The sequence below is a fragment of the Scophthalmus maximus genome, chromosome 20, assembly GCF_022379125.1.
Source record: "Scophthalmus maximus strain ysfricsl-2021 chromosome 20, ASM2237912v1, whole genome shotgun sequence".
Lineage (NCBI taxonomy): Eukaryota > Metazoa > Chordata > Actinopteri > Pleuronectiformes > Scophthalmidae > Scophthalmus > Scophthalmus maximus.
In genome coordinates this window covers 4407369-4434875 of record NC_061534.1, presented here as the reverse complement: position 1 = coordinate 4434875, position 27507 = coordinate 4407369, and the positions used below count along the sequence as shown (strand labels likewise).

General features: G+C 43.3%; 3 protein-coding genes across 9 annotated transcripts in view; 2 read left to right on the top strand and 1 right to left on the bottom strand.

Moving 5' to 3' along the window:
* LOC118284983 (protein unc-13 homolog B-like) overlaps window positions 1–11930 on the bottom strand; it is a 56279-nt gene extending 44349 nt beyond the window's left edge. For 2 of the 6 annotated variants that reach the window (XM_047329526.1, XM_047329527.1), the window contains exons 1-2: window positions 11511–11927; window positions 4729–4758 (exon numbers count right to left, since the gene is read on the bottom strand). In XM_047329526.1, coding sequence (XP_047185482.1) covers window positions 4729–4758; window positions 11511–11532 — 52 coding nt within the window. In that variant the 5' untranslated portion in view covers window positions 11533–11927. Of the gene's footprint in view, window positions 1–4728; window positions 4759–11510 lie in introns of all 6 variants that reach the window. The other 4 variants (XM_047329528.1, XM_047329529.1, XM_047329525.1 and 1 more) reach the window with 3 other exon arrangements.
* Window positions 11931–13245: 1315 nt separating this feature from the next.
* Window positions 13246–17151, top strand: stoml2 (stomatin (EPB72)-like 2). Its single transcript, XM_035608247.2, has 10 exons — window positions 13246–13428; window positions 14093–14245; window positions 14461–14560; window positions 14725–14783; window positions 14879–14980; window positions 15089–15223; window positions 15389–15533; window positions 15654–15733; window positions 15837–15965; window positions 16102–17151. The coding sequence occupies exons 1-10, from the start codon at window positions 13387–13389 to the stop codon at window positions 16204–16206; spliced, it is 1050 nt and encodes a 349-aa protein (XP_035464140.1). The 5' UTR covers window positions 13246–13386; the 3' UTR covers window positions 16207–17151.
* A 669-nt stretch (window positions 17152–17820) lies between these two features.
* pigo (phosphatidylinositol glycan anchor biosynthesis, class O) lies at window positions 17821–26706 on the top strand. Of its 2 annotated transcripts, none has more exons than XM_035608245.2 (11): window positions 17821–18014; window positions 18280–18776; window positions 19302–19445; window positions 19791–19914; window positions 19997–20156; window positions 20770–20952; window positions 21099–22707; window positions 22801–23004; window positions 23553–23746; window positions 24570–24640; window positions 24908–26706. In XM_035608245.2, the coding sequence occupies exons 2-11, from the start codon at window positions 18281–18283 to the stop codon at window positions 25035–25037; spliced, it is 3315 nt and encodes a 1104-aa protein (XP_035464138.2). In that variant the 5' UTR covers window positions 17821–18014; window position 18280; the 3' UTR covers window positions 25038–26706. The 2 variants fall into 2 exon arrangements, with proteins under 2 accessions (XP_035464138.2, XP_035464139.2); XM_035608246.2 differs by having other exon boundaries at window positions 17821–18128.
* The last annotated feature ends 801 nt before the right edge of the window (window positions 26707–27507 follow it).

Genomic DNA, 27507 nt, shown 5'->3' with positions numbered 1-27507 from the left:
TCGATTGTGTCTCCCAAAAACCAAAAGATGGTGTTTTGTTTTGTTCACACAACAAAAATATTTAGTTTACTGTCACAGAGGAGCAAAGATATCAGGAAATATTCATATTTAAGAAGCATAAATCAGAGAATTCTGACTTTTTTTTCATAAAAACTACTTGAATCGATTATCAAAATAGTTGGCGATTAATTTAGTAGTCGATTATTAATCGATTAATCGATTGACTGTTGCAGCTCTCACACACACACACACACACACACACACACACACACACACACACACACAAACACACACACATACAGTCCACCTTTTGGTCTATGGGAACTAAACGCAAGGCATCATCTGTTGCTTTGCGGACCGATCACCTGACCGCACTAAACAAAGATTTTTCCTGGTCGCCCCGGCGACATATTGAAACATTTGCTCAGCACATAGCCCTTTTAACACAGCAAAGCCAGATAAGTGAGCGCGACTCTCAACACAATGAGACGGAGACCGGTTGACACAGGTGGATCGTCACAACATTCCGCCGACGCACATATGTAAACACACATTACGATTAAGATTAGGGACCCAAAAAACAAAAAAAAGGCGCCAGGACGCAGTGACCCCGAGAGTACGGTCCGCCCGACAAGAAGCACAGGATTGACAGGACGCAGACCTCATTAGTCTCTGGAGGAGGACGGCAGAGACGAAACACAGGCATCATTACAAAAGGGAGCCAGGGGGGATGCTCGAGCCTTTCCTTAATTAGATAGTCCATGCTTTGTGGCACACTTGGGCCGCCTCCCATGAATAGAGGAGATGAGATAAGGGAAGAGGATGTTGGATTAGATAAGAGCCACTTAGTGGCTGTGCGTCCTTTACAGCAGGTGCTGTGTCCACTACATGGCCGATACAATCTTGCACCGCTGAGGGAGGAAGGAGCAATAGCTGCCCGGAAAAACACAAACTATGTGCGTGGACACTGGAGCCTGAGCGACAGATGATTATAAGGATCAATGTCTGGGAATAATCTAAATAGATGACATGAAAGTGGTCAATATTAAACTCTTAAATGCCATAGATACACATAATATTAATACTAAAGCAACAGAGCTAATACATAAGTTAGGCTAATATATGACAATATTAGCTCTTGTAGTGATATTGGTGTATACATCTACCAAATAATAAGTTTTGCTATTATTACTGCACGGACGGAATGAATTTTTGGAAAACCCGATATATTTAAATATGGAAGTAAAAGTTGTCATTCAATCCTAAGGTGTTGTGATCAAACCCTTATGACAAAGAGATGTAATTGAATTACATCTCTTAAAGAAAATTAAGAAAATATAAACATAAATGCTCATATTTTCTGCATTGAAAAGTATATTGCGTTTCCACTGTACAACAAATGTTTTCATATCGGCGCATATTAACAGATATGTCCATAAAAAGCTTCTATCAGACGATAAATTGGTCAGATTCTTGTCATCATCGGCTAATATGTTGTTACTGGATTTTTTCTATATTCCCAGATATTAACATATATTAACATAATCACAAAAAATCACCAGAAACAATCACCACAAATTTAGTTTTATAAAGAGTTGTGATAAACCAAGGAAAGGTCAGACTTTCGGACAAGAGCTACTGCTAATAATATCCTCCCTGCGTATACTTTGGTCCGGGTCAAACAGGCACACTCAAAAACACAAAGAGATACGTAGATCCACATAAATCGAGCTCGTACCGAAGCTAATCTGAAGTGACAGTTTGAGAAAACACAGATGGAATCAGGTGAGGTGAATCATGGAATGATGCCGCCTACGTCAACGCCGCCCCCGCCTTTGAACCGCCCACACACTTCTGAGCCCCTCAGTGTTTTCATCCATTATTGATTGATGACGAGTCTTTTTCAATGAATTAAGTCAGGGAAACGTAGGGAGTTGGACGGCTGACATTTCAAAATTCAGACCACTCATCAATGTTGCATGCAGCTGAGCAGCAGCAGACATAAACCTCTAGTGGAAGACTTTAACCATTGCTGGGACCAAGAAGTCTGTATCTGTACAGAGCTCTAGGCTGAATATATAATCAGATCTGGGTATTGTTGGCATTTAAGGCCACATCCATGCTACTACGTTTTAGTTTTAAAACGGCCTTTTAAAGCTAAAACGATCCTCGTCCACACAAGCGTAATTTTGTAAACTCCGTCCGAATAAACAGACCTGAAAACGCCTATCACCTGACCATTCACGTACACTGGACATGTGCGTTGCTACAGGAAGATGATATGTCTACTCTGCGGTTGTCTTAGACAACGAGCAGGAACTGTTACTGACAGTAAGTGTTTACAACGCTTTCGCACTCATGGGTAACCAGCAGCGAGAGCGGATGACTCCATCAACTAGGGCTGGGCCATATGGCCTATAAATAATATTGCAATATATTTTTGATATATATCGCGATACACGATATATATCGCGATATCTTTAAATCTCCCCTAAAGCACTTCAGAAATGCATAATTGAACCTTTTGATGCATACAATCACACCGGTATGATGATTCTAGTCGTCCCTGCAACCCATGTCTGTATTAAAACATTCTTTAGTCTTATTTATACTCATTAATAACAATTTTTAAACTTCATAGCAAGTCTAGACAATTTGTAGTGGTGGTATTCGCGATATAGTAATTTAATACATCCCATGTGCAACAAGCTGCGATACATGGAATATGTTCGAGATACCGCCCAGCCCTAGCAACAACATTTCCAAATGTCTGCGTATTTGCCTGTCCTGACTACAACGCTCCCCCGGGAGATTTAAAACTAAAACAAGGCGAGCGCCGATTTCATACTTGATTTTGCATATACACGCACAGATTGAACACACACAGCCCCTTATCTAGCCCAAGTTTCCTGTGGCAGTCAGTGGAAAGTAAGCCAGCTGGCCACTGGTGCATCCAAGGTCACCTTCGGTTCTACTAACTCCAGAAACGACTTAAATGCGAGGCCTCCAAAAGTCAGGCCTAAAGAAATCGACCCCCGTCTGAAGGCGTGGTGAGGGCACAGCACAGGAACACATCCCAGAACGTCCTTATGTAAACGAGGGCTCTTCCGATAAGGTCACACATCTTTTTTTCTTTGCACAGCGAGCTCGGATTACCACAAGGACTAATAAACCACGGTGACGTGTTCGAAGAATTTCGTTCCTCAAACCTGAGTAAACAGATAAAGGGGCCTCCTTACGTGCTGAGAATTCCCGCAAAAAAAAGGGAAGTACGCCGATGTACTCTAATGGGGCAAACAGGGAATCTGAAACTTTTCCTGTGCGTCGGGGGAACATCAAGTGCAGATCTACGGAGCAGACTACTGTTATGCGGCTTTGATGCACAACTGATTGTGTTTTGCGGCATAATAAGATAGCGAGCCCTTTCAGCGCTCGGAGCAATGTCACCTCCAGACTTTTTTACGTGGTCTAAGGAACAGATTCATAAACGTCCGAAAGCTTAAAGCCTGAATGAAAAATGTGCCAAATCATGCTCTCTACACTGACGACAGGAGCTGGTTATGACCTTATTATTATTATTATTATTATTACTATTATTCCTTTCCTTATTGCCATCCCTGCTTTTGCATTTACCATGATTTTTTCATGATGACATTTCCTTGAAAAGGCCTCATTGAGCAGGTCGCTACTACTAAGGCTGGAATATCAACTATTTACATAAAGATGGTATAATTTACAGTATTATCATAGCATAACCTGTGTTGTTCTAAATCTCTCGCACGACAGCGCCTGACTAACCCTTCTTTTGCCCCGTGGCGTGAAGCGACTGATGTTTGAAGGGTGACGACACACAGGTTTAACCGAGTCATTCCTGATGTTTGCTGTGGGGCAGGTGTGACATGTGGTGTGGCCCTGGAGGAGGGAGGAGGGCACAAACACGATGACTGGGCCAGCATAGGCTGACATCGTAAAAACACTAGACTAAATCATCACATTTCCCCTAAAGGCGAAGGGGGAGGGGGCTAGGCAAAAAGTACCTGCAGGATAATTGACTTTACAAGGGGTCAGGTAAGGACTGAGACTGACAGTAAAATGTCAGCGGCAGATCCAACAGCCGCAGTGACTTTCTGTCTCTTGACAGACACGTCACAGGGCTTTAAGTGGTAAAGGTGTGAGGCTCAACACTGGAGGGATTTGCTCGGGTGTGGGCCGGGGATTTGGATTTAGCAGCCACCGATCTAAGTTCACCTGTGCACGTCTTGGCATGGAAGGACACAGAATTGCATAAAGGCAAAAGTCAAACCTATAACTTTCACTGGCTTTGCCAGAATATGGGTGATTAACCCCACTTGAGAAAATGAGTGCATGTGACGCACTAACAACTAGGCCAAAATTGCGAAAAAAAAGATTCACCAATAACCCAGATCTTTTTTCAGCGGACACACAAAAGTGACAGATAACAGACGGTGAGGACATATTTGCTGATTTTTACAAAACGTGTATTGCTTTAGAATCGCTTACTGCCCCTTTAAGTGTTTATTGCAAACTCTTTGATTGTTGGGGATGTTCCATAGAATAGGAAACTGCTTGTTATGCCCGAGAAATTGCAAGAACTGCAGCCTCTCCAGATCGAGGAGGACTGGGAGACAGAAAGACTCGACAATGCGGAACATCTGCATGATGGGGGAGTGTATGAGAAGACTGAGGCAATAAAGTAAAAGTGCTCACCTGCAGGTCCTTGTAGCTTGGCTTTCTTTACTGTAAAAAACAAAAGAAAAAACAAAACAATCATTTGCACGTAATGTAGTTGTTTAACAGGACTTATATAAAGATCCCGTGGTAAACTGGTGGGACGACAAAAGCATGTGAGACATGCAAACAATGTGCCACGGCCTGAGAGGGAAAAGAATTCATTGAAATGCAGAGAAGTGAGCCGTGACCTGTCGCCTCGTGACACCTGAACAACAGCCTCATGACGCGGAGGCCAGAACACTTCACGTGGAGTTTGATTAAAAAAAGATGAGCTGCTGGTTTTAGTGGGAGGCTTTGCGATATAATGTAATGGGGAGACGGAAAAAACACAACAATTTGGTTGGATTCGTGCGTCACCGCGTCTGACCGGGTGGTTTCATAAAGACACGAAAAAACACACATTATCATGACAATGGCCAGTTGTCCATTTCCCCACTGTTGTTTTTGTCTCTTACATAATAACAACCTTTGAAGAACTAATACGTATTTGATGTTCTGATACACACAAATGTGATCCATTGTGAAAACCCTCAGATCAAATTTCCAAAACTCTGCCAGAGCTTTGGAGTTAAATATTTAAGATTTATTATTTACGTATTTATCCTTTTCCTTTCCTCATTTGTTCTCATATATATAAATATAATAAAAGTACCTCAGTTTGGAAAATACTTTCTGCAAAATATAATCTGTGTATTGAATTATGTGCGATCAGATTATATTTGCACATAACATTTTAAAATTACAAATAGTGGAAAAACAATATACAGGACTAAGTACTGATGCAGAAATTTTATCCGAGCTAACAAATACCTTTTATGTAACAATGGAATACCAACTTTAATATAATCAAGAAGCATAAGCCTATAGACAGATGTTTCATAGAACACAGCAGCTGGCAAATAAAAAAATAAATATATATTTAACAAAAAAACAATGGCAAAACTGGACGGGGGCAGATGGGTATTAAGATAACAAAAAAACTATATGTGTGGCAACAAGAGCCATTTCCTAAAATCTCCGCGCAAATGATTTAAGCGGGGAGAAAAAAAACTGCGTGCTCTGGTTCTGGTTTATTTTTAGCTCCGGCGTCTTTAGCCCCCTTGATGCATCTATACAATAACGTTTGCGGGATTGTGAAAGCGCTTTGCAGGGGGATTAATTGTGATTGCTGTGGCAGAATTATGTGTTCAGGCATGTAACCTACTAAACCTCTGGAGCCTCTGATGGGCAGATGGGCAAGAACGGGGATGATGGAGGCACAAATGACGCTTTCATATTTTCATGGAATGACCCCCCCGACCCGCCGCGCCATCTTCTTCTCTGAGAACAACTCGGTGGGAGAGTATTTATTTGTTTTACCACTTTGGCATGAAACATCGTTCTCGATTATGTGTCAAAACCACACACAAAAAAACAACAGTTTCTGCCTCGTGGTTATGTGGTTATAACTAGAGCTGCAACAGTTAATCGATTAATCGATTAGTAATTGATTACTAAATTAATCGCCTAATATTCTGATAATCAATTAATCAGTTCAATTAAAATTAAATTAAAAACTTACGGGAAAAAAGTCAAAATTCTTAAGTGTGAATATTTTTTTTATTTCTTTGCTCATCTATGACAGTAAACTAAATATCTTTGGTATGTGGGAAAATATCATCTTGGGATTTGGGGAACACGATGGTCATTTTTCAAAATTTTTTGACATTTTATGGACCAAACAACTAATGGAGAAAGTAGTCGACAGATTAATCAATTATGATTTAAGTGGTGCAAGTTTGAGAATGTATCTTAATGTAAATAAATAATAACTTCAGCCACAGACAGGGACCAAATTTAGGAAACGAAACTCAGAAAGGTCAGTGGTTTTTTTTTGCCAGTGTTGTCTTTTAGGAACAATGGAGGGAGGGAAAGGAACATTGTCTCACAAAGAAGTTGTTACTTCTTCCCAAGCACTTCCTGTCTTGTACATACCTCACAGTGAAGCGGAAAGGGAGCAGTGGAAATGTGGAGAAAAAACAGCAGTGTGATGGGTTTGTTTGTGGGGGGTTTCCACTAACACTTTTCCGCCATGCTTGCCAATGAGCTGGAGCAGTGGCCTTACGTCCTCATTTGCATGATGTTATTTTGGGCTGTGACACGGAGCAAAGAGGCAAATAAACCAGTGGGGCCATTGTGGTGGAAACCGATGCTTATCGCTTTATGTCCCGGGCCGTCCGTGCCTTCGGAGGCCATTTAGCTCAGGCAGGGCTGGTTGCAAGAATTAACCAAAATAATTATTACCGGAAACATCACTCTACTGTTTTCCTGTCGTTTCCTTCTTAACATACTTGCAACTTGTTTCTGTGGCCTGCTGGGCCACTTACTGGGACAATAGAACACAGCCATTGATAATAAATCATTATCTACATCTATGCTAACTTTTTTACCATGACGATGAAGGTCAAATGGAAAGTCAGGAAATATTGGAAAAGTCTTTGAATTCTTTCTTTTATCCGTCTTTCAGCTATATAGCTCCAACAGTTAATCGATTAATCGATTAGTAATTGACTCCTAATTAATCAACAAATATTTTGGTAATCGATTTATCAGTAGTTTATATGGAGAACCAAAAAAATCTCCTCTATGACAGTAAACTAAATATCTTTGGTTTTTGGACAAAACAAAACATCATATTTGGGTTTGGGAAACACGATTGACATTTTTCACCATTTTTTGACAATTTATTGATCAAACAACTAATCGATTGATCAATGAAGAAAAAAATCGTTGGTGGCAGCCCTACTTTCAGCCCCAAATCCAATAATATTTATATTTCTATCACATACATACTGAATGAGAATAACTCTGTGGATTTCCACTTTAATTTGTGGATTTGTTCACATTTTAACAAGATTAGATAATAACGAGGTACCAATTTGCTATAGTAATTGCGGAATGGACACGTCTTCTCAGAAGGCCGGATCGTTCACTTCATATGAAAAAAGTGTGGGAATCGCAAGAATCAATATCATCACATTCACGTGTTTTCATTATGCAGAGGTGACATACAAATGAGGCGCAGACCAAATCCACTCACGTGGATATACTGCTAAAGAGCTATTAATCAAATGACAGAGCGGTGCAAAAAATGCCACAAAAAAAAGCGGTGTGAATGTTCCATTCGAAAAGGAAATTCATCATTGGGAGGTCAGGCGGAAAAGCAGGAGAGTGGGAACGAAACAGGAAGTGACACCAGAGTCCACTACTGGTGCAAGCAGTGGTGCACTTCCTCCTTGTGCTGGTGGAGCCAGCAGGGGGGGGGGGGGAGCGAGCAACAGATGGCCAGCGGATTACTCCCACAATCTCTAAGCGCTAACTCTGCCTCTTTCCCTCATAATTCCACTACTCTGCCTCTCGCCACACTCGACAGAACCACTCTGGCCTGCAGTTCTTCCACCACGTTCTGTCCTGCAGGGGCCTTCGGCTTCTCATCCTAAAATCACACATGGCTCCAAAAAAAACAAAAAACGGTGACCACGCAGTTGAGATAACTACAGTGCGATGTAGTCAACAAAACTGCTCCATCAGTTCTCTCACCTGACAAGTAAAATTAATTTGACCCCGTGTGTCAACAGAGGAGTCGGCGCACAAAAGGAGCGTTGATGCGTGAAACAAGCTCAACATATCCTGCGCTGTGAATGAAACAGTGGTACCGATGTAGGAAGGAGGCACGGAGCCACTTCAACAGCTGATGATTAAAAAATGTGTCCATTAATGAGTCGATCAACAGAAACATAATCCAGGAAAAATACCTGGAATAACTTTGCACAGCCGAGGACTTGGGTGCCAACATTTTTTTCGTCAACTGGCAAACAGTTATGCGAGTTTAATTTCCCAAAATTTGAATTGCGCTAATTGCTTCAGCATCCTCTGTTATATTCTCTGCCTCGTCATGTTCCAACAACAACCCTCCAGGACACTGGTCCATTCTGAGCAGATCCGTCTTTTCACATCTGCCCTCCGTCAAATGCTCAGCCCAGTGGCTGATGGACGGCGGAGGAAACACTGACATCAACCCTCATGGCCACAACCACTATGCCCATAAAACGTGCCGGAAACCCCAATGAGTCGCTTAAGGCCAAAGACCACAATATACCACAAAAGTCTTCCTTAGTTTTGATAGCTGCCACCGTCATGTCTTACTTAGCCTCTCCAGACTCTCTCTTTCAAACCAGCTAAGATCTGTGTGTGCCTACAGTAGAAGCTGGTATCCGGTCATTAAAGCGATGGCGTGTCATGAGAACATCATTCTTGACACTTCCTGTACTGACGTGGCGTCCATGTGAGCCATGTGTCCACGCAAGCGCTGTCCTGATCCCCAGCAGGAGTCGTCGGCCCCCGCCTCCGAAATGACCACTTGTAAGGGCGACCACTTACTGTAGCTTGTTGCGTAAGAGACATCGCCATGGAGATGACGCTTCTCAACTGGCAATCAATAAGCAGCATTTTCCGAGCTGTCGCGCTATCTGGGGGTTGGATGAGTCACAACCTCCGCTAATCGCACGCACACATCCCCTAACCAGGCACCCTATGTGTGACTCCTGCCAGCTTTCATTCGCCACGACTCTAATCGATAAATGGACAGTCAGTGACTGTGCAGCTCTACAGTAGTGAAAGGCCTCATCATGTGCAATAACTCTTGATTACTAGAGTCACTGGGCTGAACTTTCTGGAGTAAGTGGGACGAAGCTGACGAAGCTTCTCTGTCACCCTTTCCCGAGGCAAATAACAATAATTAGACACAACGGGATACATCAGACTGTTTTAAATCCAGTCAGCCAGAAAAAAAAAGTATATATTTTCAGGAACGTTCAGGACATCTCAACGAGTGTGTAGTTTACTCGTGTCACACTTCGCGTCTGCAGGTAAAATAATACTTACAGCGACGTGAATACATACTTCTACCGAAGAATTTAGTGTTTAGTTTCAACTTTGCGGGTCAACTTTGATCCCAACTCTTCTAACCGACGACAGTTTAAAGTCCACTTTCTGACCCGAAAGCTTGTGTGATATTTCACACTAGGGATCCGACTAACGATTAGTATCCTTATCGATTAATCTGTCAATTATTTTCGCAATTTAACCAATCTGTTGTTTGGACCATAAAATGTCACAAAATGGTGAAAACTGACGATCGTGTGTTCCAAACCCTGAGATGTTGTTTTGTTTCGTCCACACACCACAGATATTCAGTTTACTGTCACAGACGAGCAAAGAAACCAGAAACTATTCATATTTTAGAAGCTGAAATCATAGAATTTTAGTTAATAGTTGTCGATTCTTTTAGTAGTCGATGACTAATAAATTAACTGTTGCAGCTCTTTTTCACACATCATATCTGACGCCATCAATTTGACACGGAGCCACGACGGAGACAGATGGCGACCAAACGACCACTGGAAAGGGCTCTATTAGATCAGAATTGTGACTTACAGGTATGACAACACTGTTATTATGTGTTGGGGTTTAAATAGAACTGGACTTTCTTCATGAAAAGAGTGCACAACTTATTTAAAAAATTAAAATGTGGCTAAAAGAAAAGAAGCCTGAAACTTTGCGCTGGGCTCAGAGCTTGTTTTTTTGGCAGCAGTGAACCAATTTGCCTGGCATCCGTCTTGTTGTCACAGAATTGAGTATGTTGCGTAATGTGCTTTGCTGTCGTGAAAAGGATGCTACAGTCAGCAACAGACAAGGACTCTCCTCCAACATCTGTGTGTGAAAAACCAACCTTCTGTTTATTTGCTTTAATGTAGTTGTATCCTTTTTGAATGTGACCATAAAAAAGCAATAATGTAACCCGGTGTAATATAAACTTGTGTGGAAAGGAGGCCGTAGGCAATAAAGTATTATTATATTGTTGTTTTCAATTGGGTCCTTGAAAGATTTACACCGGTGTCAATTCGTTTATCATCTGTATTAAAAAAAAAGGACTTTATTTTACACCCAATGCTGCTCGTCATACCAATTATAACCCCTGCTTCCATTGACATTACTCTACAGGTGGTTTGGTTACAAAAAAACTATACTTCTTTTTTTTAAACATATCAAAATATATCAGTTTATCATTTGCCCTCCAATCTAGAAATCAAATTTGTCCTATAGGATCATGCTTAAGTGATTTTGATTATGTGCATATCTTTTGCATCTCCACTGCCCACGTCTGTTAGTGCTTTTAAATCTCTTCTTTAAAAAAATGATTATTTTTAAAAGCTTTAATCTCAATGTGAACTCAGATCTTTTCTATTATTATTATTATTGTCCTGTTCTTGTTTTGTTTTTTTATCCTTTTGTGAAGCACATTGTTCATAAAAAAGTGCTATACAAATAAAAGCTTGTTATTATCATGACATCATCACTTTTTGTTTGTTCATTTTCTGTAATATCTAAAAAAAAAAAAAAAAGTCAATACAAGCCGAGGACACACGAGGCTAAAGCAGCTGGTGTGATGATGATGATGAATTAATTGCTCCAATAAAACAGAGGTAACATTTCAGGACTTTTCATTTTTCTCTATTAAAAAAAAAAAAAAAAAGCATAATAACGACAGGACAGATGCACGAGGGACTTTTCCAGTTTGCACCTGAGGAAGGGGAGGTGGGGGTGGAGGGGGGGAAAACTCGTTCTGTGAGATTTCATCGACACACTTCTCAGGTTGAAGTCATCAAAGTGAAGCAAAAACAAAAAGTGGACGAGAAGAAGAAGAAAGGAGAACTTACCTCTGACGCACAGCAGCGACATGGCAGAGCGCGTCCCAGTCCGCGTCACACAGATCGTCTAGTAAAAGCAGGAGATTCACCGTGCGGTTTTTTGGGGGGTTTTTTTACATCACGTCGTCCGTTAAATCCTGCTCGGTGTTTACAGGTGGTTCTCTGGCGCTGGACTCGACCGGAGAGCGGCAGCAGCAGCAGCCCCGGTGGAAACCCCCCGCCACCGCCACGACATCGTTAAAACTCTCATCACAGGTTTGCGCTCCCAGATTTGACGGTCGAGACAACCTGAGGCGAAGAGGCGAGGAGGGGCGGAGCCCGGGGGGCGGAGAGGCGGGAGACACCTGTCACGGGGCGTCTGGCGCGTCCAATGATGATGCAGCACTGCGCTGAAGGGGGCGGCGCTTTGCCAAAGTTAATCCGACCAATCGCCGAGAGGGAGAGGAAACAGGTGACGCGCACGGATTCAAAATGCTCACGAAGCGCCTGTAACTTTTATCAATTCAATTTACATTATTGTTATTATTACTTTTACTGCTGTTGTTTTTGTATTATATGATACTATATTACCTGAATTGTTTAAGTTACAAGTTTTTTCTTCAAGCTTTATATTAACATAATACATATTTTTGTAGGTAAGTAGATTACTTTTTATTACATTTGCACTATAATAATAATAATACATTTTAATTATTGAGCACTTTTCATTGCTAAAAGCAAAGTGCAATATATATATATATAGATATATTTATATATATATCAATATCTATATTTATTTATATTTTTTTATGTTTGTATGTGAACCCTGTCTTTGTACTTGTGTTTGTAATATGTTCATTTAAATAAAGTTTATATAAAAAAATCTAAAAAAAACTATAACTTTTATTTAGAGGGAAGTTTGGACTCTTTTAGGACAACTTTTTTTTTATTTTTCCTTCACTTGTAGCATTATAATAGATAATGTTCAAACGCAAACATATAAGTTTACAGACAAAAAGTTTTTTAAGTATGTCAATTGTTAATTATTCTCAGTTTAATGCATCATTACTATATCTGTATTATATTTTATGTTATGTGATTTTATTTCCCTATGCCATAGCTACTACAGTCGTAATGTCGTTTTTTCTTTCTTTAAAAAAAAAGTTTTTTCAAAAGACACGTATATGGATCACCCTACCTCATCACTAACAATCTGTACAGAAAAGTTGCCCTTTTAATAATAGTCAATAGATGCCGATAAATTGAAAAAATGTATGTATCCGTTGAAACACCAACTGTTGTAAACTGGTATAAAGTTATTTATGATTCAGTCCCTCTGAAGGCAACAGCTGCACCAGAGCTTAAACACAACCAACAGCACCACCCTGTGTATCTAGTGAGTCGTTGCATTTATTATTATTTTTTTCCCCTTTGGCAATATAGTTTTCACTAATAATCTTAATAATAAACACATTTTTTCCCTCCTGCCCACAATGTTACTGACTTGAAAATCACATGACAACGCTAAAGTTAGATTCCAATTCAGCAGTTAAGGAAAACAATAAGGTGGACTCACCGCCTACGATATAGTATAGATTTACACGCAATTTACGTGTATAAGTTATGTATTATATTTAAGTTTTCCCTCAACTCTCCTTTTTAACTTCTGAAATTGGAATAGCTCCCAAAAACTTTAGCGTCGTGCAGTAGGCGCTAGCGGAACCAATGGTCGCCGGGCTCGTGTGTTTCCGCGCACCGGCGGACTTTTCTCAGCGTTGCACACGTGATGCAACTCTTCGTTTCCTGATTGGCGAGGGGTCACACATGAGCGCAGAGTTTTGGACATTCTGCCGTGGAAGAGGCTCAATCTTATCGCTTTCCACCGTCGCTTTGCAAAGTTTGAGTCATGTTACGGACGCTGTTTCGAGCCGGCGGCGCCATTCTGCAGGTACATTTAAAAAACAATACGTCCCTGTGTCATTTCCGGCTCTTTAGCTAGTTCAGTTGGTGTCATTCAGCGAGAATCCGTGTGGTAATAATCCACAGAATGTTTTTGTCCATGCTAGTGTCACTGGGTGACAAATTAAGCTTAGTTAGCAAACTTTATATGATGTAAATTGACCAGAAAGCAGAACTGAAAACGTAGGTTATGAGATTTACATTTTTCATCCTTAGGTTTTTCTTCTACTTACTTATTAAGACATTTTTAAAACAAACTATATATTTTACATGTTGACATCCAACACAATCCAGCACCTTCCATGCTTTGACTGTGTATTCTTAGACCAGATCATCCATCTCTTGAAGCATTAAAGGGATAGTTCGCATGAGAATTTGTTGTTTTTTTTCTTTTAAATTCGATATAAGTGACGACATTTGAAGAATGTCACATTTTGCCCTGGGAATTAGTTTGGGGCATTTTACACTGTTTCCTGAATCTTAATAGACTAAATAAATAATTGAACAAAAAGGAACTAATGGATCAATAATTACATAAAATTTCATTTGCAGCCTTACCTTCTTTAATTATATACATGTGACATAATCTTTGCAGTCAAAACTTGGGTGTGAAAAGAATATTTCAACAGGATATTTTGTTTGTGTCTCTATAGCAAACCCAGAGGACAGCGCCGAGGTTGTGGGTAACACCGGCGCAGCAGCGATGGGCGTCCAGCTTGCCCATGAACACCGTGGTCCTGTTTGTGCCCCAGCAGGAAGCCTGGGTGGTGGAGAGGATGGGCCGCTTCCACCGCATCCTAGAGCCGGTATCTTCCATTAGATTCCTAAATTTGAAAAAATTAAAGATAACTGGAGGGCATGTAGACGTGATTCTGTTTTTTAGCATTCCCTCATTTATAGACAATTTACAAAATGTCAAATAATAGCCAGCCCTTTTAAGTCCTAGTGTCAAAAATACGTTCAGCGGTTATGGAAAGGTGTGAGTGGTCTCTCTTAACATTTCTCTTTTCACTTCCTCTAGGGTTTAAATTTCCTCATACCCATACTTGACCGAGTTCGCTATGTGCAAAGTCTCAAAGAGATTGTGATTGATGTCCCAGAGCAGTCGGCAGTAAGTCTTGGTAAGGAACACAATGCCCCTTTTGAAAAAAAAAACAAATTATGACGGGAGGATGAGTGTGAGGGCAATTTGTCTTTGGTCGCCGTCCATCATTTTCTTAATGACTACGCAGTTCAACCTGAGTGACATAATGAAATCAAAGTGTGAACATCCTTGTCTTTACAGATAATGTAACACTACAGATTGATGGAGTGCTTTACTTAAGGATCCTAAACCCTTTTAAGGTATGCTTGGAAAAAATTGAATTTGAATTATACAGAGTTTGGGTCGGTCCCCTCCATTGTGATGTTATATTAATTATTTTAGATTGTTCCCACAGGCCAGTTACGGTGTCGAGGATCCAGAATATGCCGTCACACAGCTGGCCCAGACCACCATGCGTTCAGAACTGGGCAAACTCACACTGGACAAAGTGTTCAGGGTAACAACGACAACAAACCACTGCCGCAATCTTGTACTGGAACATGAGGAATAAAATGTGTGATAGGTAATTTTTTAAATTCCATTTATATATTTATTAATTTTCAAGGAGAGGGAGTCCCTCAATTCCAACATGGTCCACTCCATCAACCAAGCTTCAGATGATTGGGGAATTCGTTGCCTCCGGTATGAAATCAAAGATATACACGTTCCACCACGTGTCAAAGAATCCATGCAGATGCAGGTGAATATAATAATATGTTGATTTTGTGAAGGAATAAAAAAAGACAAAGAAGTTCCTAAGAAGTCCTTTTTTAAAATTTTGTTTTATTTGTTGTTGGCCATTAAGAGAGTTGTTAACCACAGGGAAAAAAAGTTTTAACGTGCACATTTTGTTCACTCTGTGCAGGTGGAGGCTGAGCGCAAAAAGAGAGCCACGGTGCTGGAGTCAGAGGGGACAAGGGAGGCGGCCATTAACGTTGCAGAGGGTCGAAAGCAGGCTCAGATCCTGGCCTCTGAAGGTCAAAAAGAAGAGCAGATCAATAAAGCGGCTGGTATGTAGGGGCTTGGAGGGATGTTGTTGCTCTCTGCGATGTTTTAAGTTGAGGTTGTAGGGCTAAAAAAACAAAAAACACAAGTTACATGTCTCTAATATATTTCTGGTTTCCTTCCAGGTGAGGCTCAAGCTGTCTTGGCAAAAGCTGAGGCAAAATCCAAGGCAATCCGTCTATTGTCAGATGCTCTGGCTGAGCAGGTGAACATTTATTTTTTTTTAAATGGGAGAACCATGGTTACAGTCTTAATTCGTAAAATATATTTCTTGGTCAATGTTGATTGTTTTTTTGTGCATTATACAGAATGGAAATGCAGCAGCCTCGCTAAGCGTGGCCGAGCAGTACGTGTCTGCGTTCTCGAACCTCGCCAAAGAGTCCAACACCATCCTTCTGCCGTCTAATACTGGTGACATCAGCGGGATGGTCACACAGGTATTTATACATGCTTTGTTATTGGTACTCATGTACGGAGCAGGGACACAACAGGCACAACGACTTCCTTGTTGCCCTTTGCCGGTGTCAATCGTGACGTTAACGTTTTGCTGTCTTGTTTTTTCCCGCTCCTCAGGCCATGACCATTTACAGCACGCTGGCAAAGACGACCCCACGCATTGCAGAAGCGGTGGAGGAGAAGTGCGATGAGACTCAGGACCAATCGGCATCGACTCATTAGCAGAGGACTAAAAAAATGAACTCAAAAAGTAGTGAACGTCACAGAACCGGGGCGGAAGCTATTTATGATGAAGCTATCGGGGACTCCCAAGTTCCTTCTACTGACAGAAGGAGAAGAACTGCCAACTTAATAGACTCCTCCAATGTCTTACTCTGGGAGTGTTCGAAAAAAATCTCATCTTTCGTCCAAGGATTTCGTAGTTTTCACCGACTTCTGTTTATGTTCAGTTAATTGTCAAATTGGGATTAAACCCCAAGACCGCACAGCTATTAGATATATTTGTAAACATCCAGTCCCGTTTAATTTTTTCTCTGTTACAGAGCTGCCCCCCACCCATTTTTTTTCCAGTTATGTGGGTTCATTAGTGTTAATGGGTTAATCACAGTCAGCTAAGCTGAGCCATCTGCTTTAATGTGGTGTGTTAACAGATATCAGTGATGGTTCTTCAGCAGCTCTGGGACCAGCAATGTTGAGCCGCTGGATGTGATGTCTCAGGCCCGTGTGTGGTCAAAATATTATCGCCCTGACAAAGCTCAACCAATCGTTGCTTTAAAAATAGTCTCGAGAAGATATGATATTATTCAGAAATAATTCCTTCTCAATAATTAGTGCACACAAACAGCCCTAGAAATAAATGTTCACCTTCTCCTCCTAGTTATTTTGTCCTCTTATGTCTTATGGAATATACAATAGGTTGGTAAATTTCATGGTTTCTCTGCAAAGATGACAATGTTTTTCATTTCATAGGTTTCTGTGACGCAAAATGAAATTGGCACAGAAGACTTTACTGGAAGTTAACGATATGTTGGGAAGAAAATGTTGTGAAGCACTTATTTTAGAAGGAAATAATGTGAAACAAATTCAAATGTAATCTGTGGGATAAAAATGCCTTGATGAAAAACTCCCATCATAATAAGAATGAATAAAAAAAGTTGAGTTGGTGAACTGGAGCTGTGCTTCAATTTAATATATATGTATTTGCTAATTTTGATAAGCAAATAATCTCCAGGGGGTGTGATGGAAAGAAACAAAACACCAGAATACAACAGCATCGGATTTCATACCATCAATAGTAATGTTTTTCTTATTCATAACCCAAGAAAATATTTTCTTTGAATGACTTTTTGGTTGATTGAAAAATAAGAGTGACTGACATCTCCATCCTTCCTGCGTTCCGTAACGAGCCCTCCAACTTGCCTTACAGACATCAATAGCTAAGGCGTGTTGTTTACCTGGCATTTTACTCAACTGCATATTTCCCAGTTACAAACATTTTCACAGCTATATAATTATCCAATTACACTCAAACACGAGTTTGATATCAGAGCTGTAAAAAACATCTTGATACAAGCTGTTTGTGACGACTATGTCGAGAAAACACGTGCACTACCTTCATATCCCATTGTGTCATTGCTTTTTTTTTCATTATGTTTATTCAGGAAGGGATTTGATTTGATCAATTTCAGAGAAATACTAAACCAGTTGTTTTATATTTGTCGTAGGCCTTTTGTGTGCCTGAATGCCTTTTGCAGGGCACACAACTCCCCCATCTGCGTGTTACGAGCAAAAACGTCCGCCTGGCGAACTTCCGCCGGGCTCCGCACGCGCCAAAGGTTCCTAGCCCGTCAACCAACCGAGCCATCTAATCCCGCTGCACCCGGCGTCCCGATGAAGGTGAGGGAGGAGGCGTCACGTCGCTCCCTGTCGCACCTGTAGCCCCCCCTTGTTGTCAACGCACACCTCCCACGCCCCCCTCCCCCCTCGCGGCCCCCCGAGAGGAGGAGGACCGACACCCGGACGGCGACAAGGTCAGTGTGACTAACAGCGCGCGGAGCTAGCCGCGGCTAACCGCGTTTACCGTCAGCGCGTTAAAACAACCTGTCGCGTCCGCAGCGCCGCGTGCGCCCGGTGCAGTTGTCAAGGTGAAACTTGACGTCGTTGTTTTGTTTGCTCTTCTTTGTCAAGTCACACGATTATCGCCAACATCGGCATCTCGTGTGGCGGGTGTCTCGGTCAGAAGTGACCCCGGTGCGCCGGCGTGTGTGTGTGTGTGTGTGTGTGTGTGTGTTCCAGGATGAAGGCGCTCCCGGTGCTGTCCCTGCTCCTCTGCGTGTGCTCCGTGTTCTTCGTGGGCATCTACCTGTTCGTGGGCGGCTTCCTGCTCGTGCGGCTGGAGGTGAACAGGACGAGCACCTGCGGGGACGTGCTGCAGCCCGGCGGCGGGGAGCCGTCGGCGGCGGCGGCGGCCGACTTCTGCCGCGCGCGGCCGCGCTTCCGCAGGGCTGTGCTCCTCGTCGTCGACGCCCTGCGGATCGACTTCGCCCGCTTCGACGCGCGCAACGCGGCGCCGCGACCGCACGAGAACAAGCTGCCCGTGCTGCAGGAGGCGGCCGCGGCCCGGCCGGCCCACGGCCGCCTGTTCCCCTTCCGCGCCGACCCGCCCACCACCACCATGCAGCGGATCAAGGGCTTCACCACCGGCTCCCTGCCCACGTTCGTGGACGTGGGCAACAACTTCGCGTCCAGCGCCATCCTGGAGGACAACCTCATCCACCAGTTCGGGCAAGCGGGTGAGTGACGGGGACGCGCACAGTCCCAGGCAGGGCCAGGACACTGGGCGTATTCCACATCATCTCTAAGGGTTGGGAAGGTTTCGGGGGAATCATGGAAAGTTAAAGTTTAGGAAAGCAGTTACAGTAGATGCTCTTCAAGTCGTTGTTTTGGTGAAAGGTTGATGGTCCGCTGTTATCTCACATTTTATCTTACTAAAAACGAAATCCGGTCGAGCCGGTCGTTCACTAACCAGAAGGTCAATGGTTCGATCCCGGGTCCTGTTGTGTGATAAACAAAGTGCTGTGTATAGAAGCGATGTGTGAATGGGTGAATGTGACTTAGGTGAACAAGAAGAGTAGAAAAGCACTATTTAAATGCAGTCCATTTACCATTTAGGATATTTTTAAAAGTTTGCATACTCTTTAAAGGATCCAAGCCTCAAGGCTCCAAAATCTTGAAGCCCAGGTAGGCTTTTATAGCTAAGTGTCATGAAATAACCTCCTGGCATTTTGTTCTTTTGGGATATTCAAATCCCATCGCAGGCAAACGCGTGGTGTTCATGGGCGACGACACCTGGGAGAGTCTGTTTCCCAAGAAGTTCCACCGCTCTCTGCCCTTCCCGTCTTTCAACGTCAAGGATCTGCACACGGTGGACAACGGCATCCTCCAGCACCTCTACACCACCAGTACGTAATATTCAGTCAGCGTGCGCTCATGAGAACGTACATTTAACTGCCTGCCTGCTGGAGAGCTACGCAAGACCATCGGCACCCAACATTGAGGATATTCATTAGTAGTCATTTAAATCGACTCAAAGATAATTTGCTGACACTGGACACTGCCTCAGCCCAGTGGTTAATGTCAAAAAACTGTAGCAGACAACAATTCAAAAAGTTTGAATATTTCTAAATTCTTGCAGCCATCGAGCAAACGATCTCAGAGGAGTATTGAAGGACTACAGACATTTTTAATATATGCCTGACTCATGTCACGATGTCTCTCCATCTGTCCCTTTCTGTTGGTTTTGACAGTGATGGGCGGTGACTGGGACGTCCTGGTCGCTCATTTCCTCGGAGTGGATCACTGCGGTCACAGGTTCGGTCCCGACCACCCGGCCATGGCGGACAAGCTCACCCAGATGGACGGAGTCATCAGGTCAGACAACAGTGCAGATGCTGCCGCTAGCTTTTTTTGTGTATTTTAATAGATCATCATATTCACCATCTTTTTCCTCCAGGGCCGTGATTGACCGTCTGCAGAACGACACCCTCCTGGTGGTGATGGGAGATCACGGGATGACAGACACCGGAGATCACGGCGGAGAGAGTCATAAGGAGACCGACGCCGCCCTCTTCCTCTACAGTCCCGCCCCACTGTTTCCCGGACCCCCGTCACAGGTTAGTAAACCAGCCGACCTCAGTTTTAACATGATCAGAAAAAGAAAAGGCATTCAAAAGATCATTACGTTTGATGATCGTGTACTCAGTAAAAGGAACTCCTGGCCAACCAGTCAGTCTTAAAAAAAAAGACCTCTGTGACTTTTATTTATGTCAGAGAAAATACTTTAGTTTTATTGGAGTTTTATGATAAGGCAAAATCAGGTCCAAGGGGTGCATTTCATCATCCCATGTACATTTTTATAAGATTGTAGGGCATCAAGGGTTCAGTTCACTTCATTTTATATCATCATTTATTTCGTTCTTTTCAGTGTAATCTGTTTTTTAAATTTTTTTTACAAAACAAACAAAATAAATCTACACATTCCATGAACTACAAAGGAGCATGAAGAAGAAAAACTAATTGAATATGAATGAATATATTCTATATTTGGATATGGATATGATCACAAAGTTCATAGTAAAAGGAACATTTAGAGAACAAACACATGTTTTGCATCTTTTAGACAGAACATAGGACAACACCACATTTCTTCTTCTAAATTAATGTAGCAACCAGTTTCCACAGTCAGGTCAAAAGTTACATATCGGACATGTCTTCTCATCTTCGTAGAGTGAACCAGATGTGGTGCCCCAGACCGACCTGGTGCCCAGTCTGGCTCTGTTGCTCGGAGTTCCCATCCCATACAGCAGCGTGGGGCAAGTTCTCCTGCCCTTGTTCCCTCCCCACGGGCAGACGGATGGTGCAGTGGGAGGTCTCAGCCAGCTGGAGGCGCTGTGGATCAACGCAAAACAGGTAGTCTGCTCAGCTGCCAGCAGAAGTTTGAAGGTCTCCACACACAAACCCGTGTGACGTCTGAAGGAAACTTCACGTCGTGTCCTGGAGTGTGTTTTGTAATCGTGTCTTTATTTGTTTTTAATTTCACCTCTGCGTCACCGCAGGTAAACCGTTTCCTGGAGACGTACTCTGGCATGGCCAAAGACATTCCGCCAGAGAACCTCTCACAGCTGAAGGATGAATTCTCCCGCCTCTCCTCCGAGTACCTCGCCACGGTCGGAGAGGGTCGGCCGCCCTCCCCGGAGCTGGCCGCCTCGCTGCAGGCCTACCTCACCTCCGTCAGGGACACCTGCAGGGCCACCTGGGCTCGCTTCAACCCGCTCAAGATGGCGGCGGGCTTAGTCATCCTGGCATTCGCCTGCCTGACGTGTTTCATCCTGTCCGAGCTGTCTCTGACGCTGATCAGGGAGGACGGCCGCGGACTGAAGGGCCCAGTGGTTACGGCTCTGGCCGCAGCGGTGTGTGTGGCCGCGGGTCAGCTGCTCACGCAGGGCTACGTCGAGGTGGCGTGGTGCCTGGCGGCTGCTGCCCTCAGCTCCGAACTCTTATTCCTCTGGACGGCTTATCGATCCAGAGTCACTGCGGTGTCAAAGAATGGATCCAAAGCTCTGAAGTTTGCTAGCTGGCTGACTCCCCGTCAGCTCCTCACCCCCCCGCTCTTGGTTCCGCTCCTCCGCTGTGCCTCCCTGCTCTCGGACAGCTATGTGATCGCCGAGGGCCGGGTGGTGACCTTCCTCTTGTTCTCTCTGGCGCTCTACATTCCCTTCCATCTCAACTGGGACGGCCTACTTCTGCCTCCCAGCCACGACCCTCTGAAGTCCGCCGGGCTGCTGCCCTCCCCGCACCTGTCTCCGTCGACCGTGAGGAAAGAGAGCGGCACCCTCCTGGGCTGTGTGGGACTCCTCATCGGCAGCCTCTACCTCTCCCTGTCCTTTCACGGCTGTCGGGAGGAGCAGGGCGCCTGCCAGCCTTCGCCGTTCCTCTCGCCTCTCTCGCGGTTGCAGGACAGCCAGCTGAAGAACCTCCACTACGTGCTCTCCGTCTTCTCCCTGGGCGTGTGGACATATCTGCTGCGACGCTGCCTCCGCCACTACGGTAACCTCAACTCCTCCGGCGGGGCGGTGTTTGTGGCCCGCTGGATCTTGCCGCTGCTGTCCGTGTGCCTGGGGCTCCACTGGGCCGTTAGTGCCACGCCAGAGGACAGCTTCAGGAATCTGGCCGAGCTGATCAGCCTGGCCCAGCTGTCTCTCCCCAGGGCCGCCTTCTGTCTCTTGGGGCTGGGGCTGTTCCTCATCTGGCTCGACCCCCTCACCGTGTTCATAAAAACCAGGGCCGCGGCTTCGGCCAGGAATTCCGCGCTGCCCCCGCCCCGCTATCGGGCCAGCACCGGCATCAGCCCCCAGGCCGAGCTGCACCACCTCATCCCCCAGATCTACCAGCGCATGCGCCGTTCCCTGGACGACGGCGGCAGCAGCGGGGAGCTGAGCGGGGCCGGCGAGGTGGACAGCAGGCCTGCCGTGGAGGCCTACGGTCTGGGAACCGTGTACTCTGCCCCGCTGCTGCTCTTCTGCGGCCTGCTGGGAATCGGCCTGCTGCTGCTGCACCCGGAGGGCATGGCCCTGTCCTTCCTCCTGCTGCTGCTGGAGATGGGGGCTCTGCTTCACATCCACGCCTCCTCCACCACCCTCAAAGGCCTACATGGAACATACTCTGGTAAAATGATGTCAGAAATGCCTCGACATGGCTCCATGTCCTTTTAAAAAAAGAGATTTTACACTGTTAACCCACTTGTCATTCCTTCCTTAGGTGGCTTCAAAGTGCCCTGGGCTCCTATAGTGATGTGGGCTTTGGCCGCCACCCAGTTCTTCCACGCCACGGGTCACCTCCCCACCTTCCCCTCCATCCAGTGGGGTGCTGCCTTCGTGGGGTTCCCAGACGGACACACTGGCACAATACTGCCCGCCTCACTCGTCACCCTCAACACCTTCGCCTCACACATCTTGTTTGCAGGTAGTTAATCCATCTTTCCACAGAAACAACCACAGAGGATATTAGTGACTTTAAAAAAAAAAAAAAATGCAATTAGCAACAGGCAAATTAAAGAAACTTTTAATTAGATTAATAAAACATTCAATATGACATTTTTAAACAATAGTGTATATAATAGTGTATATAACAATAGTGTATTTGTTGTAACATGTTGAACACTGTCCCTAAGAAAGTCGATGTGTTTCGCCAAAAATCAAGACACAACCTAAGATTTCTTTATTTCTATGTATTGTGAATTTGTTATTTGTAACAAAATGGTAATGTAAGAAAATAAAATTATAGTCCATCGTTAAAAAATATCAGACATAGTAATTTAAAGTATAATATTGCAAGATATGTCAATTCTTCAATTCATTTTAAATTTTATTGTTGTTATTGTGCTTCGCATCATGGTTATTCTTAGCGTCTGCATCATAAAATGTTTGCTAGTGTGTTATTAACCCTCACATATCAAACAATACATGTGACACAGTTATGTAATATCTCAACGGAGCTTTGTGTCTCTTCAGTGGCTTGTCCACTGCTGCTGCTCTGGCCCCTGGTGTGCGAGGTGCGTGGCAGCAGAGGAGGAGGAGGAAGAGCAGCGTGTGGCGATGAAGGGGAGGACGCTGTGATGGAGATGAGGCTGAGAGAAAACCCGCAGCTGTTCAGCTCCGCTCTGCTGCAACTGTCAACGCGCTACCTCTTCATTCACGGAGCACAGGTCGGTGCAGCCATGGGCCGAGAAATGTTGATTTCACACACATTAGCATCGTACAGTTGTCTTGTTATTGTTCGTTTTGGTCATGGATGAAAACGTTAAATTCAGATTATGAATCTGTGAGAGCCGGGACGAGGGCTTTCATGATATTTGATTTTCACCACTAAACGATTATTGTGGCCAAAGGAATTGACAATATTATCATAACATCTATAGATAATTTCATCTTTAACATTGTTCATTGAGTGTTTTATCTAATTTTCTCACAGATGGAGAGAGACTCATTTTTTCTCAGCTCATAGTTAGAATAACTCATTCTACCCTAATAACTAATACATAGGATGTTGGAGTGTAAACCAGATCATTACTGCACAAGACAGAAAGAAACAGAAATTATTTTTGCCTGATTGATTTACATGATATTATCATGTGTGTAAAATAAACACAATATCAATAATAATTCATATTTTAATATAGTAATATATTTTTTAAAGTAGAGAATATAGCAAAATATACAAAAAAAGAATGGAAAATATTTTTTTTTAACTTTCAAAAGATGTATACATTTTATACAGAATGCAAGTATTGCCTTAAAAAAAATCTAAAAATATATATCTTTATATATAAATATGCACATAGCACAGGATGATAACGAAAACATTGCGCAGTGGTGCTGGATATGGTTCGATATATAAAGTACAGGGGTTGATAATGAAAAATAAATAATGAAATACTCTTTTAGTATCATGCTAAACTCTTCCTGTATTTTTATTTATTTCGTTTTTACATGCGTATCACGTCTCACACCTCTGCACCTTCTTCACAGGTCTTCGCCTCAGTCAGTGCGGCCGCCATCCTCAGGAGACACCTAATGGTGTGGAAGGTGTTCGCACCCAAGTAAGTGCCCCAATGGATTCTCACTCCAGCTCACTCCCAAACTTTTACATGCAGTAAAGGCATGAAGAGGATATGGACGCACATTAGTGAGCGCAGGTCTGCTTTTACACTGCGGTACATCCCCAGTCCGGGTATTTATATGATATCGTGTCATGTTTTTGCTGCTCAGATGAAAACATTGAGCTTTAGAAGACAAAAAAAACGGGATTTCTACGATTTTTAAAAAGCAAAATTGAACATTCGCGTCTCTGCTCTGTTTCCCTCCAGGTTAATGTTTGAGGCCTCCGGGTTCCTGGTGAGCAGCGTGTCTCTGCTGATCGGGGTCACACTGGTGTTGCGGGTGGACGTCGCCGTGGGACGCTGGTTCAAGAGAATTATCCCCGATGTAGCCAGGTAGCGACGGCTATACACGGAAACATTGCCATTGGTGTCTAACATACTGATTCCCCCGCCTCTTACTGTACAGTAACTCTACATTGAGGGCTACAGTACGTTGTGCATCACTGACACTGAGGCCCCGCCTCCTCTCTCAGCCAGAGGGACTGAAGGGGTTATCTCGTCTTGGACCGACCAAACTCTGATGAACTTTTATACTGTGTTTTCTTGGACAAACCCCGTAAAACCACCTCACTAAGGTTGACGGGGATTTAAAGGCCTTTTGAAGGTCCAGAGTTGTTTTTATGATTATGCCAAGAACTGTAGTTTCTGAATGTTTATCTCAAAAAGTCCTGTTGTTTTAACTCATGCTCTCCAAAGAGCCAGAAAGTCTAAGCAAGTGGTTCATAAAAGCCTCACTAAACTACAAACGGTTTACACTATCTTACACACCTTGTCGCAGCTGGATAAGAACCTCCAGTATTTCAAAATTGGCCTTTTTTTTCACACCTCATAACTGAGGCTGATGTCACACTTATGTGCAACAGAGTGACCAAAGTGACAAGTTTTACTGTGATGAAAAAAGCAGCCAATGAAGCAAGACTTTTCCATTTAGGGAAAATTGACAATTAAATTTCATCTTCAGCCATTTGGATGATTTCTTATTTTTTCCCCCACAGTGATGTGCAACTAATGAGCAGGTGAATGTTAAACGACTCATTGCAGAAACGGAACCACAACGTCTGGAGCTACTTTATTATCAATTCGCAAGCAGGTCAAATCCATCTGGCAAAAATCCATCCAAGTGCATTATAGCATGTCATCTAAAGGGGCAGTAAGCGATTTTTCTGTCTTTCTTTTGTATATTTCTGTGCACACACAAAAGTGACAGCTAACGGACGGTGAAGAAATATTTTTTACAAAACGTGTATTGCTGTAGTATCGCTTACTGCCCCTTTAAGTGTCTGCTGGAGGAAGTGTACTTGATTTTTTTAATGTTTTGTATTTTCAAGATGTTAAAACACCCAGTGCATTTGATTACTGCCAATTCATACAGTATAACAGTTTTTTAAATTCATTTTTCTGATTCCTAATACTTAACGCCTATTTTTTTAATCAAGATTGTTTTAATCACTTCTGATACATTTTCTAATCTCAAATGAAACTTTTCTCTTAATATGGCCTCGCACACCTTGACCCTGGAACAGGTGCCTCGCTTTAACAAATGCCTTTTTTTTTCATTTTTTCTCCCTCTTTTTATTTCCTTTTTTTCGTACATGATGTCATTCCTCCCACCCAGGACCTGGGTCAGTTAATTTATTTCCGTGGGGACGTCCGAGTCGGTCTCCGGCGGTGAGATCTGTTACTGTTCCGCAGCTGCAGTCAGCAGCTACGGTTCATTAGCCTAATGCACAATATCGAAGGGATGTTGCGCTCAGGTCGAATTAGCTCTAATGCAATAGCACTGCATTCCTCAGGCCGTTATACGGGAGCGATTGGTCACTCAGAGCCGCTGCTGTAGTGAGGTCGGCTCGAGTGATGGTTTGGCTCGGTTGTGTGTGATGACGGGGAACTTAATTATTTTTCTGTTTCTTCTGTTTTTAGAATGTTTAATATATAAATAACTGATTGATAAAAAATCATTTTACATTCTGTGGAGAAGAAAAATGTAATAAAACTTTTGTACATGACGTCTTGTCCTCGCAGTGAGTTAGCTTGTCCGGGATAATGACATAACCGGATTAGTTTTTGGAGTTCATTCCCCCGTTGTTATTTATGATCACGCGTCCCGTGTTTCAACTCTCAAGATTATTTATCGTTGCAGCGCAAACTAATGTTTATCGATCCGGTGACTTGATGAAGGGAAGTGGTTGCTGCCACAATATTTTGTTTTTGTTTTTCTTTCTGCCCGCCCATCAGTCAAGGTGCTTCATTCATTATTCACAGAGGCTTTTCCACATTTCCAGTTTGCGTAATTGTTAGTTGCGGAAAGTCGCACTTGTACACAAATGTTAGTCGGGGAGTTTTCTAACTTGCCTTTAAACATTTGAATACAAAATGTCATCATGGATACATATAAACTGTACAGTGCCCATGTTGGATTGTGCACGACACAAGTGAATGGTGCACGTGAAAGTCATGTGTGACCAAGGAATGGCAGCGGCATCCACATCAATATCATATGCGTGTTCCCAAAAATACAGAAAATAGTTGTTGTTTTTTAATTAGAGTGGAAAATTGAAAAATAGCTTTTGTTCTGAAAACCTGCTGGAGCCTTGCAAATCTCTGGGGTCATGAAAATCTCACTTGGGCTCCTGCCCTCACTTTCCTCCCATCTCTCAATGTCCATTACAGGTGAACCTACTATGGGTTAAAGTGTTATGGGAATGGAGAATGGGATGGATTGATGGACATGTGGGTGGCTCACTTTTTAAATATCAACGTTCACGTCTTTAAGTCACAATCCCCAGAAGGGGGCACCAGAGAATCGA